Here is a 14,042-nt window from a genome sequence, read left to right as displayed (position 1 = left end):
CAGTCATTTACCTCTCAATCCTAGTGGGCACACCTGACGTTGAAATCACGTTGAAATTTCGACGTCAAAATCAATTTCGACGTTGGAATCGGGTTGAAATCACGTTGTATTTGCAAATGGACTTCAAACTGATGGACTTCAACCTGATTTCAACCTAGAGGTTAGTTAGTTGAAATCAGGTTGAAATTTCAACGTTGTATCAACGCCGAAATTTCAACTTGATTTCAACTGACCTCTAGGTTGAAATCAGGTTGAAATCATGTTATGTTGTAACTTCGACGTTGTATCAACGTTGATTCAACGTCGAAATCCTAACCTGTGCCCACTGGGAATGGTTCTATTCTATGGACAATGTTGAAAACATATCTTGTTTTGTATCTCACATTGACATGATCGAGGCTTGTAGCAAAATAATTTGATAACAATTTTTTTAAGATTTAAATTGCACTAACAGGCTCTTTTCAGAGCCATCAGTAGGCATGTCTCATTCTTAGGTACTTTGTCCTGAAGAAGTCAGAGCTACTCATGACGAAAGCTTGACAGTTCTTAACTTGTCCGACGGCGAACCCACTAATTGCACTAACGGTGTTGATATTGGAGTAGATAAACCGTTTTCCAGAACGCCCCATAGAATAATTTGGGTAGTAACCACCAGGATGGATCACTTATTCTTCAAAACAACTGAACAGATATTTCAGGCTTAAAAGTTCATTCGGAATATGAGAAAAATATGTGCATTCTACCAAAATCTCCATTTTGATAGGATAAAGTAAAGTGATAAGACTGTAGAGCTGGTCACATAGTTTTAAACATTTTCGTTCGGCAAGAGTTTGAGTTGAAATGAATGTCTGCATATGATTGATTGAGTTAATTTGTTTTCCTGGCTTCTTTTCCTGTGGTCTTTGTGAGCGTTGGAGTATGTTTGTTTTGAAATTTCGGATGGTCATGTCTGGCCTTGTCCTTACGTATATGTATGTGGATATGATGTGAAAATAATAATTAGGTTCGAATTAAATAAAGTGAGTTACGCAATATTACTTACTTTTATTGTACCTTCAATGCCCACCAAAATTTTATGTTGTAGCATGTACAGAGCTAAAACAAAAAGGATGAAACCTCTTTTCTTAAAAAAGAGTCAAATGACTCCACGTCACCATAGAATTCGTTATTAGTGTACAGTCGTAATAATTATCATTGTGAATGTATCTTTTATTTATTTATGAAAACAGAAATGAAGATCCGACGGCAGCTGAGCTCCAACTCGGTGTGATAACAGACAACAAAGAGCTAAAAACATTGGAACCAACATATAGTACACATAGTGGTGACAGGAGAGCAACAGACAACATAAATCCAAAGATATCGGAACAAAAGCCTCGCCATATCAGTAGAAAAGGCAACGAAAATCTAGATACATCGAAACCAATATCTAGTCATGTCATGAGAATAGACGACGATATTAAGTCATCGGAACGGACATCTAGTCATGACAGGAGAATAGACACCGGAGATTCAAAGACATCGGGACCAACACCTAGTCATGGCAGGGGAACAGACAATGAAGATCCAAAGACATCAGAACCAACACTTAGTCATGACAGGAGAACAGACAGCGAAGATTCAAAGACATCGGGACCAACACTTTATGTCAGAAAACCAGGCAACAAAGATCTGAAGACATCAGAGCCAACACCTCGTCGTGTCAGAGTCAGATGGCCAAAGAATACTAAACCAGCGTACAAACGAACAACCAGAACCTTATACCAATGCAAACAATGCTCAACAATATGCGAGTCATTCGGCGATTTTAAACTCCACTATGAAACACATACGGAGTCGCAAGAAAACGCAAAGATTAAGCCAGTTTGGGGTGATACTACGTTTTATACTAAACTGTATCGCTGTAATCTGTGCGACAAACTCGTTAACGAATTTGAAATTGAACGTCATCGCGCTAGACATAAAGAGGTGGTGAACAAGGTATGTCACACGTGTGGGGAGGTGTTTAATGCTCGTGCTACTTGGCAGGTACACCTGAAGAAACACGAGGCGGAGAAAACTGGCAATCAATATGTCTGTAAAATATGTGGCAAAAACTTCCTTTTACTTGTGTCATTAAAACGCCATATGACATGTCACGCCAAAGAGCGCCCACACGTGTGTGAAGTGTGTGGTAAATCATTCAAGACAAAGGGTACCTGGAAACTTCACCGATTAATTCATGAGACTACAAAGCCATATGCGTGTCAATCCTGCGGCAAAGGATTTACTCGACAGGATAATCTCAGAACCCATGAGAGAATGCATACAGGGGATAAGCCTTTCAAGTGTGATTTCTGCAAAGCGGCTTTTGCGCAGAAAGTATCTCTTACATGTCACAAGAAAACTGCCCATGGTATTGATTTGGCGAAAGACCAGAAATTTCTCGAATCTGATGTGATTAATGCACAAGATCCGAAACTCTATGAACACGTGCCGATTATATCTGCAGAGGGAGCATCTTCCACCAGTTCTCAGAATGAAAAATTTCAGACAGCCTTTGAAAAGACAGTACAGGGACAAATTCCTCAACCCAAGTCATCATTGCAAACAGATAACGAAGGCTACGTGTCACTGACTTATCACCCTGTCACATCAGCTCCTGCACAGAATATGCAGTCAAATTTACCGGCAGACACCAGTGACATGGCCCAGTGTGGGTCCCTTAGCGCTGATTCTAAATTGGATGGAACGCATAGTGATTCTTTAACATCAAACCGTTCTTAGAACCCTGGAATTGATTATTTGATTATTGATGCAGGGCATGTTTATACTGATTTCTAAACATTAGTTGGATAGGATCTGTTGTATTGCATTTATATGTTACGGATTCTATTGTTCGGTTTTATCATGTTCATGCAGACATGCAGCACAAGGGAATTACTATTTAAACAGTGGCGGCACCAGAATTTTTCGGAAAGGCAATGGCCAAATGAATTTCGGGGGATGGGGCAAAAACGCAACATTGCTGTAAAAAGTATATTCTTTTCGTGAGTTCTGATAGGAGGCATTTGCCCACCATACCCCCGGTGCTGCCACTGTCAAACAAAACGTTTGTAAACGGGTTATTTTCTGGTCTTTGTATTGGTAAAAACATTAATGTCGGGTCATGAAAACGTTTTAATACTTTTTCTATAAAAACACACTAAAACAACATTTTAAAAATATTTTGTGTCAAATATTTCGTCCACACTTTTTTGCAGAAAGTTTCCCAAATTTTTTTTGGATGTTATGAAAACGTCTAATAACCTTATAACCGACATTTAAACGTTTTCTGGAAACCTTTTATCAACTTTTGCGAATAATGTAACAACCGCGTCCGAAAACATAGTTTCAAAAAAGGTGCCGTTTTTCATCATATGGTGGCATCGCTGTCTTTTTTTTTAAAGGTGTAAATAATTTGGCATCACAATTTGGGGCTACCTGAATACCCAAAAAGTTGGAATTTGTTATTTTGTTGAGTGATTTAGAATTAGAAATTTAGAATTAGAAAATCACTGGTGTAATCTGCCTAATTTATGGGTTTTTTATTTTGTGTAAGAAAATCAGAAAATAGGTGTGGTTTTTGCTTTTGCTCTACAAATTTTGACTATGTTGACTTAGATTTACTGGATACACAAGTTGAGGAAAACGGAATAAAGTAAAGTTCGTTTTGGCAGGTCATCGGGCCGCAATTTGCCTCCTTGGGAATTTTGGTTTGCACGTCACTGTATTTTCCCCAACAGGACATTTTTCATAAATTTTACATAACTTTTGTAGAACACATCTTTGTGAGACAGTAACCGAGATTTCATCTCATAATCAGCAATTTCCAAATATTCATTCAATTTCTATAACGACGCAAACGATCATCACAAAATGTTCGTCAACTTTGTGACGGTAGTTCGAACCAGGGCGAAATTCCTTGATCCCGGTCGGGTTGCTACTGGGGAAATAGTTACCGTCACTTTGGTTTAATGTTGCTGTGTAAATGATAAACATTACTAAGGGCTTTATATTCCCCACAGATGAGGACAAGTTTTAGAATAAGGCCAAAAAGATGTTTGTTTCCTGTAGCAGATCAAAACAGTCAAATGCGAAATGCGGTATTTTATTACAAAAAATTTTATTATCCATGTCTTCAAATGAAAAAAAAAAAAACTTTTTGTTGCAAATTGGAATGGGAATTTACAGTGGGTCTCTCCGACACACACACACACACAAAATCATGTTTCTTCATATTCAAGAATATTTATGATCCCTTTCAACCTGTAAATTAAAAAAGGTATTTAAAAAATATGTGTGATGTTTTCTCCAGTAGTTTTTCACTACGCTCGTATGTTGTGTGATGTGTAAATGTTTACTCCAGTAGTGTTTTATATTATTTTTTGCGATTTTTTTCCGGTTTGGGTTTGTTTTTTCCTTCCTTAACCGTAATTAACCTTAACCGTAAAACTTTTTTTTTTTTTGGCCTAAGAGCATTGAATTGGGGAAAAACATGTTGCCTGGGCAGGAAACATGCAACCTGGTCAGGTCAGGCAGTGTTGGCTGGCCAGGCATTTGGACCGGACTTATAATATCGTGAAATTTCTCCAACCTTATTATGACAACTGCAATGAACTGCCATCGTGGCCATGCAGTGAGTATGACGAAGTGAATCAATTTGAGGCAAATTTAAAGCCTTAATGTACGATTTCCGTCAAATTTTGATTTTGTTATTCTTTATTCAAAATGTTGAAATGATATTAGTAATAACTGACGGGAAGGGTTGCTGTCCATTTTAAGCTGAAATAACAAGGTAAAGTGAAAGAATCCCCACTGGTTATTTTAGTCATTTAACACGCAGTTCTATGGGAGGACTTATTATCACAATTTTTAAATTATGATAATATGTCGAACTTTGCTCTGTTGACCTACAAAGACAACACATTTGGCCGATTCCATTTAGGTGCAAGTTGGGACATGTGTAAATATTACAAATATGCAAAAAAATCAGGTTTGAAAAAAACAAACGAATTTCATATTATAAGATCGTACATTATGGCTTTAAATTAACTTTTGCAATAATTTAAAACTCGCACTGCAGTTGTGGCCTGCTCATCCGTGAAGTATGGTACTTATTTTTTAATCACCGGGTTTATTTGTAAATACGCGTACCATACATTTAGCTAATAATGTTGTATTTAATGTATAGGTTTTCTCAGTTAATTTAACACATTTTTCGTTATATTTAATATCCCGTTAAGTTTGAATTCGTCCATAAAATTTTGAAGTGTCTATTTGTAAACTTAAATTTCGTCTTTGGTCAAATAAATTCATATTTTGATCAAACATATTCATACAATGTTCATTTAATTTCGTCCAAATGTATTTAAATTTCGTCCAATGTAGGGGTTATCAACTTAATGTGTAAATATATTTCGTCTTTGATCAAATCTTTTCATATTCGGGTCATTTAATTTCGTCTTTAACATAAAGCATGTAGAAGTAGGCCTGCATATTTTCTTTTTCTTTCTGTCTTTCTCTCTTTCATTCTTTCTGTTTATCTTTCCATTTTTATATACTTCTATTTTGTTTTCTTTCTTTCGTTATTTCTTACTTTTCTTTTCTTTTATGTTTGTTTTGTTTTTGTTTTTGTTTTTTGTTTTTTGTTTCTTTCTAATTTTTATATCATTATTTATTTCAAACGTGGTTGTATAGCCCTCTTTTTCTCGCTCCCAAATTATTGTGATAACTGTTATTTGGTCAGAATAAATTTAGACACGTCTGATCGGATTTATATCAGCAAGGTGGGAACTAGTGTTATTTCAGTGCATTGGAATAGGAATTTGATTTAGGCCATTTTTCATTTCAATTCAGTGAAGTGAATCGAAATGTTTATTTTTTCATTTGAATTCAATTAAATTCATTTTAATTCAATGCATCGAATCGAAATGTATTTTTGTTCATTTCAATTCAATTCTTTGCATACAACATGTATTTGATTCTACCATTTCACCTGTATTGTCAGCTTATCAATGAACTTTCTCCCTGAACTGCTTTTAGCCACATGCCCGGTAAAATATATCAGTGTTGGTAATAAGAATTGAATTTGAATATGAATCGAATTCAAATGCTGTGAATTGGAATTGGTTAGCAGTTAATTTCAATGCATTGAATTGGAATTGAATCAAAATCATATAAAGTAGAGACGAATTGAATTGTAATTGCATCAAAATGATTTTATGTAATAAGAAAGTGAATCTGAGTTGAATTGAAATTCATTTCCTGAATCGAAATACCACTAGTGAAAACTCAATACCAGTGGTTGAAATCTAAGTTGTAATTAATGAAGGCCTACAATACATTATGGAGGACGAATTGCTTTGATCAAAGCATGACAATTAATGAACAAAGACGAATTATATTTGTGCAAGTACTGTCCATGCAGCAGGTGAGACGAATTCAATGCGCTCTAGGACGAAATCAAATGAACATTGTATGAATCTTTTTGATCAAAATATGAATTTATTTGACCAAAGACGAAATTTAAGTTTACAAAGAGACACTTCGAAATTTTAAGGACGAATTCAAACTTAACGGGATATTAAATATAACGAAAAATGTGTTAAATTAACTGAGAAAACCTATATTAAACTACATTGTCGCTACTCTTTACTTGTTAAAGATTCGCAATGTTTATTTTTGTGTTTGTATATCGCCTCTTTCTCGATAATAAAATACAATGTGTTCGGAATCTTGAAATAACACAAATCTAAAGATATCGGAAGGGAAAATGTTATGGCAAGAGCCATTTTTTCCAGAATTAACCATTGATTAAAAAACTGCAGTGTATGCCTACGTGTTGATCGTTGTTGGAAAGACTCCCGGAAGCCAATAATCGCATTCATATCTCCATAGGTCTTGCGTTTCTTGAGTTTTAAGAAGAAAACGGTATATCAAAATGAAAGTTTTCCCTCCTCGAGAAAATCATGCTATAGTGCACATTATAATGCTGCGCTAGCACGGACGCGTCACAATTTGAGCTGTGCAAAGGGCTGTTGGAGATGCAAAAGAAATTCAAATATTCTATAATGTCACATTGCATCTCTTGCCAATTGATGAGTTTGCACATGACCCATTCCATGTCAACTCCAGGGATGTGCACCGCAGCACCTCTTCAATTTTTTTCTTTTTCTGTGTGGTGGTAGATATTGATGAGAAAGTAAAATCCCGAAAATTTGAGCTTCATACTCCATTTCGTTTTCCCGTGGCATCAATTTGAAATTTAGGGGGTCAGCATAAAAATGTGTCGTAACGCGAAAGACGACGTTTGGAGGTCCATAAATGTATAAAGGAACCCTTTACAACTTTGAAAAGTATGTATCCTGGGATACTTATTTGTGTAGAATTCAAATCTGGCATCAGAAAACTTGTAACTCCTTTACTTTAAAAGATATAGGGCCCTCAAAATGCAACTTCGTCCATCCAGGACCAACTCCATAGAGTTGTACACATTTTTGATTTCACATGTATAATGACTTTATGTACAAGTCTATGGAGAATGCAAACCTAACTAATGTGTTGAAGCCATCGAGACCCCAAGCCAATATCTCTCAGAAATGTTGTCCAAGGACATATCTTCAACATACCTGAAGTTGATGGTGGGTCAAATTGTCTGACATTGGTTTTCAGGGGGGTCAAAATGTACAAAAAATGTACAATTGGGGTTTTGCATGTGTAATATCTCAGCTGAAAGTATTCTAATGGGCTCAATATTGGATAAGAGTAATGTTCTACCAAAGGGCTCTGACTGGCAAAAAAAATGGACAATAAAATTATTTTTACTTTTGGAGTTCTGACCCCCAAAGTTGGTCCTGGATGGACGAAGTTGCATTTTGAGGGCCCTATATCTTTTAAAGTAAAGGAGTTACAAGTTTTCTGATGCCAGATTTGAATTCTACACAAATAAGTATCCCAGGATACTTACTTTTCAAAGTTGTAAAGGGTTCCCTTTATACATTTATGGACCTCCAAACGTCGTCTTTCGCGTTACGACACATTTTTATGCTGACCCCTAAATTTCAAATTGATGCCACGGGAAAACGAAATGGAGTATGAAGCTCAAATTTTCGGATTTTACTTTCTCATCAATATCTACCACCACACAGAAAAAGAAAAAATTGAAGAGGTGCTGCGGTGCACATCCCTGGAGTTGACATGGAATGGGTCATATGTAATGCAATTGTATCAAGTTCAATCAGTCAACGAAAGCACTTACGAAAAATATAATGCTCACAAATGATATAATAGTCAATCATCCTTAATTTAATTGTATAGGTTTTCACCTGCCAGACCCGCCAAAATCATATGTGATCGCATATGAAGAGCTTTGTTTCAAAACCCCTTACATCCACTTGAGCAATTTTGAGAACATCAAAAAAAAAAAAAAACACTGATATAAGAGGGTTTGCAACAAAAGCAGCTTTTGGCAGGATAATCATCCTACCCAAGCATCCCACCAAAAGCTGCTTTTGTTGCAAACCTCCATATATCTGTACTTTTTTTGATGATTTTTTTGATGTTTTCTCAAAATTGCTAAAGTGGATGTAAGGGGTTTTGAAACAAAGCTCTTCATATAGAGAACACGGACATCAAACTTCAGTATCTTGAACAAAATACAAAATGTTGCAAATTCAGGCTAAATATACATAAATCATAGTATATTTGTATTTTGTATCTTGTATTGAAGCCAAGTATTTTAGAATTGTGTGTGCCTTTCGGACACCTTGTATCGTGTAAAAGTTCTTTTAAAGTATTTTATCAAAGCCATCTTCGCGGGACTAAAGCAAGCATCTGTTTCTCAAGGGATGTATTCAAAACCGAACCGCGGTCCGACCTGTCTCCTTTTTATTCGAATAATGTGTCTGGTTGCTGTTGTTTGTTGGGAACAAGAGAACGCGGTTTATAACCGTCGATTCCGCCAGGGCGTGGTCGGGTGGATTTGCAGCCATCACCACTTAATTGCAGCTTGATCCGATTTGATCTTGTTCTCTGTACTTTGTGTCTTTAAAGTATAACTGCTGTAATCGATATCATAACTACAGTTTTTGTTCTGTTCTTTAATATTATATATGAAAACAGAATTGAAGATCCGGCGACAGCTGAGCTACAAACCAGTGTTATTAGACCAGACGACGAAGAACCAAAGACATCGGAACCAGTACGTAGTCATGACAGGAGAACAGACAGCGAAGCTCCAAAGTCATCGGAACCAACACCTAGTCATGACAAGAGATCAGACAGCGAAGATCCAAAGACATCGGAACCAACACCTAGTCATAACAGCAGAATAGAGAAGGAAGATCTGACTTCGGAACAAAAACCTCGTCGTGTCAGATGGCCAAAAGATAGTGAACCAACCAAGAGACTAATAATAAACACCTTATATCAATGCAAACAGTGCTCAACAATATGTGAAACATTTCGCAAGTTCAAAACCCATTATAAAACACACGTGGAATCGCAAGAAAACGCATGTATAAAGCACGGTGATACTACGCTTTACACTAATCTGTTTCGCTGTACCATATGCGACAAACTCGTCAACAAATCTGAAATTGAACCTCATCGCCGTAAACATAAAGAAGTGGTGAACAAGGTATGTGACTTGTGTGGAAAGTTGTTTACTGTTCGTGGTTCCTGGCACAAACACTTGAGAACACATGAGGCAGAGAAAACTGGTAATCGATGGGTCTGTAAAATTTGTGGTAAAAGTTTCCACTTACGTCACTCGTTAACATCCCACATGAAATATCACTCCACAGAGCGCCCTCATATATGTGAAGTGTGCGGTAAATCATTCAAAATTGCAAAAGCTTTAAGATGTCACCATAGAATTCATATGACTACTAAGCCATATGCGTGTCAATTCTGCGGCAAAGGGTTTACTCAACAGCAAAATAAAAGAGGCCACGAGAGAACCCACACAGGAGAGAAACCATTTCAGTGTGATATGTGCAGTGCCGCCTTTACTCACAGTGGAAGTTTAAAATGTCACAAGAAAACTGCTCATGGTATTGACATGTCGAAAGACAGGAAATGTCTCGAATTTGACGAGATTAATCTACGTGATCCAAAAATGTATGAAAAAGTGCGGATAAAATCATCTACAGAAGGAACATCTACCATCAGTTCTCAGGATGAAAAATTTCTGGAAACGTATGAAAAGAGGGATCAAGGACAAATTCATCGAACCAATACGTCATTGCAAACAAATACGCAACATGGCCAAGGCAATGTATCAACTGCGTCTCACTCTTATACACCGGGATCTGTAGAGAACGTGCAGTCTACTAGTGACATGGCTTCCATGCTTACAGCCAGTGCTGCTTCTGCATTGGATGGAACTCCCAGCGATTTAACCTCAACCTGTTCACAGAACACTGGAAATCATGCAACAGTTGATGCAGGAAATGTTTATACCGATTTATAAACTTTTGCTCCTTTCAAACATTTCGTATTTCATAAACAGATTTCGGATTTTTGTATCTGTTGTTAGGTTCCAAACTTACATGACGGAGCTAGAGTGTGTGGATGTGTGCAACATCTGAAATGTAAAAAAGCCAATTACATTGCGATCCGTCTTAATATATTTTATAACTTCATCTGTTAAGACTTAACAGAAACAGTTGAAATGAGGACTAAATGAAACATTATACTCATGCGTAGTTAGTTATAGAATTGGATGAACGATTGATAGTTGCTGATAATGGTAAGGTGTCCGATGATAGTATCTTACCCTCTCCCTTGCTGATAGGCTATCAACATAGAAATCACCGATCATGCCGATGTTAAGGTTGAGTGGCAATAACAAACGGATATTCCGAATGGAGGCATCATGAGCATTAGACGATATTTAGCTTGTTTTCATTGTTGAAAGGGATTCAATCGTGTTTCACCGTTGTTCATCACCGATTAACAACTCGCGTCCGGGGCGTCTGCATAGTTTACTTCGCTCGGGCGAAGTAAACCACGCAGACGACGCGTACGCATCGTTGTTAATCGGTGATGAACAACGGTGAAACATGATTGAATCCCTAATTTTATGTCGGCGCTCGATAACATAAAATATGTGTTGCTGTTGATTCTGTGTACGTATTGCAGACTTATAAATAACTGCAGTTAATTTTATTAAACAGAATATTGTCGCTGTTAACGTCACAAAAGTTACCAACGAACAACGTATAGTTGGGAGCACGTGTGGCCGAGTGGATAAGGCGCCCGACTCATAATCCATAGGTTGCGAGTTCGAGCCCCGCTCGTGCCAACGTGTTGTGTCCTTGGGCAAGGCACTTTGTCCTCATTGCCTACTATACTGGGGGTTGGGTTTGGTTGGATGTTTGTATAGTTTCAATGTTGCAATATTGGCGCTGATTAAGCTGCTGCCTGCAAATTGCATTGTGTCTGTTTAGGTGTGTTTAATGTACAATTCTAGCAATTTGACCTGCGGGTCACCATTAGAGTTTGTAATAAAACCTTCCTTCCTTTGATATTATACATCATAATGTTTTCTTTTAATGTTTATTTTGGCTTGTTTCAAAATAAGCTAAAATCATTTTGTGATCCTAGCATCCTCTTTTTATGACATTTTTCAGTAGATATCCATGAAAAAAGGTTATTCCCAAAATTTCAGTTGATTCCGATTTTGTGCGTATTGCGGTTGCGTCATCCCATCACGTGGGATGCATGCATGAGCAGTGGATTTGCTTTGTTAGATTTTGTGGGATTTGTAATGTCCAGAATACAGTTATAATGATTTAGCTTGATATTAACAACACCGAGAAATTAAAACAAAATAGTATTCGATAATACTGATGTAGATGGGGTAACAGATATATAATTATTAGGAGTTGTATGACACTGACGAATGTCTGACTTTCATTTATTCTTATGTCGGCCACATGATACATTCATTGTACATATTAATTTTGTAGAGTAAGATAAAATTCCATCTTGTTCAGATTGGGTGCCACAAGTTTCACACTCTGCGTTTTTGCGGCATCCACAACTCTTCACTTTTCATGTTCTTATTGCGTTTCTATAAGTAATCTCATCATGTTTTCCTTATCTTTAATTTCCATTTGTATAATTTTGTTGTGAATTGAGATGAAAACAATTTCTTTTGAATTGGCATGATTGGAGATGAAGACGAACTACTTCGCGTTGAATATCTCTTCTTTGTAGCCTTACATCTGAGTATTCGACCATTTGGGGGAACATCTGGCTGTAATTGACTAATTTTGAAGGGATAAGCTTCTAGTCATAATTAATTACTCCGAAATGTCAAGTTTTGTCAACTTATCCTTAATTGCTATATACAGGGTGTGTTCATGCTGTCTGTAGTTTTATGGAATTGTGTGATTCATTGATTGTATCTACTGAAACTGGAAACTTTTAAGTAACATGGTTTTGCTACCCCGACAGATAACATCAATAACACGTCGGTAGAAGGCTCTTGCTCTTGAAGTAGTTTAAATGGTTCACTGATACCCAAACTGGATGGTCCCCAAACTTTGCCCAAAGGTGATTCTTCAAATGAAGTCAAGTCTAGAAAAAGTACAAAAATAATTTAATCGGAAAACTCTTAATCATATTAAAGCATATAGAGCCAAGAGGTCAGTGACTTGTTTAGGTGTCACTGGATTCTTTTAACCCGAATCACTGAGCAAAATTATCTGTTTTCTTAAGGGCTGGGGTATGAACGTTTGGACAGTATTTATTGTGGGACATTAGAGCACATCAGACATATCGAATTGCATTCTGAATACGAAGAATGTCATTCTGATATCAAATAATTTTGATTTTTTGAAATTCGCAATTTAATACACATTTTATGGCAAATCATTAAAATTTAATCAATTTAAATACTTCCTGGACGTATTAGGACGTATACTCCATTCTTTGTATTGTACTCTTATCATACCTTATCTTACGGAATTATGTGGGAACACTTAACCAGTAAATAGCAATAAAATGTAAAAGTTCAAAAGTGGGCGATTAGAATAATAATTCGCCATAGAGGTAGTGATGTAACAGGAATAATTACCAAAGCGATATGACTTCACAAGCCACCAGGCTTGTGATACATGTTTGAATTCCCTACCAAACATTAGAGGCGGCCTGTACTCATCACCAGTACGTACCACAAATGATAATAATAGAGTTTGCGATATAAAGTTTGGAAATTTACTTCAACGGCAACTTCACATAATTATATCGATTGGATTTCTTGCTCTGTTTTATGAACGTATGATTGGTAACCGCGCCAATAGCGTGTTGTCGCTTAAACTTAGGACATATGTATCAATGGGCGATCAAAAGGATAGCATGTGTAAGCGACTGAAGCAGAATTTCTCCCTTTCATTTGGTCAAGTAGGTTATTGGTCACACTTCAAGACAAAGCCTGGCCCTTCGTTTGAATAAACATGAATGGACTCCCCCAGGCGATGACCCTATCAACAGGAGATTATGTCGGGAGCCAGCGCTAATCTCATCATATGGGCGTGTACAATTGAAAAATGTTTCAATTTTAATCCAACTGGTCTCAAATTGGAAACAATTAATCAATTTGAGAAACGTTGCATTGTTTTGGATGTTTTGTTACATGGGTAACGTTACACAATAGGTCAAGGGTAACATGGAGGCCTCAATGATTTTGATCATTTTTGGTGTGTAATAAACCATCTGATATAGGTCAAACTATACTTTTTGACAAGAGTTATACATTGGTATGGTTTTTGTCAAGATTCGGCCAACTTTGAAAAATGCACCCGCTGTATTAGCGGTCATTTTGGATTGATGCAAATTAGGCACTGTTCCACTACGGGGATTTTCGGGGACTTCTGATGTGTTATTAAATTTCTGAAATGAATGGTGGTTAAATGGAATCTGTTGTATTTAGTGGTGGGTGCTGTCATACTTTGACTAGCCTATGATAGTAGGCGTATATGATTTAATGAAGGCTGAGTTACTTAAATCAACGT

The 14,042-nt window shown here is 36.8% G+C and overlaps 1 protein-coding gene across 4 annotated transcripts in view; it reads left to right on the top strand.

Annotated features, from left to right (window-relative positions):
• Positions 1-14,042, top strand: part of LOC140155397 (uncharacterized) — a 127,627-nt gene that overhangs the window by 89,451 nt on the left and 24,134 nt on the right. The window contains exon 5 of one of the 4 annotated variants that reach the window (XM_072178235.1): positions 9,142-12,012. The exons of 2 other annotated variants lie outside the window; for them this stretch is intronic. In XM_072178235.1, coding sequence (XP_072034336.1) covers positions 9,142-10,492 — 1,351 coding nt within the window. In that variant the 3' untranslated portion in view covers positions 10,493-12,012. Of the gene's footprint in view, positions 1-1,229; positions 2,776-9,141; positions 12,013-14,042 lie in introns of those variants that run through there. One more of the 4 variants, XM_072178229.1, reaches the window with a different exon arrangement.

The sequence above is a fragment of the Amphiura filiformis genome, chromosome 6, assembly GCF_039555335.1.
Source record: "Amphiura filiformis chromosome 6, Afil_fr2py, whole genome shotgun sequence".
Lineage (NCBI taxonomy): Eukaryota > Metazoa > Echinodermata > Ophiuroidea > Amphilepidida > Amphiuridae > Amphiura > Amphiura filiformis.
The sequence above is the reverse complement of the archived record's forward strand: the minus strand, read 5'-3'. Positions and strand labels throughout refer to the sequence as shown.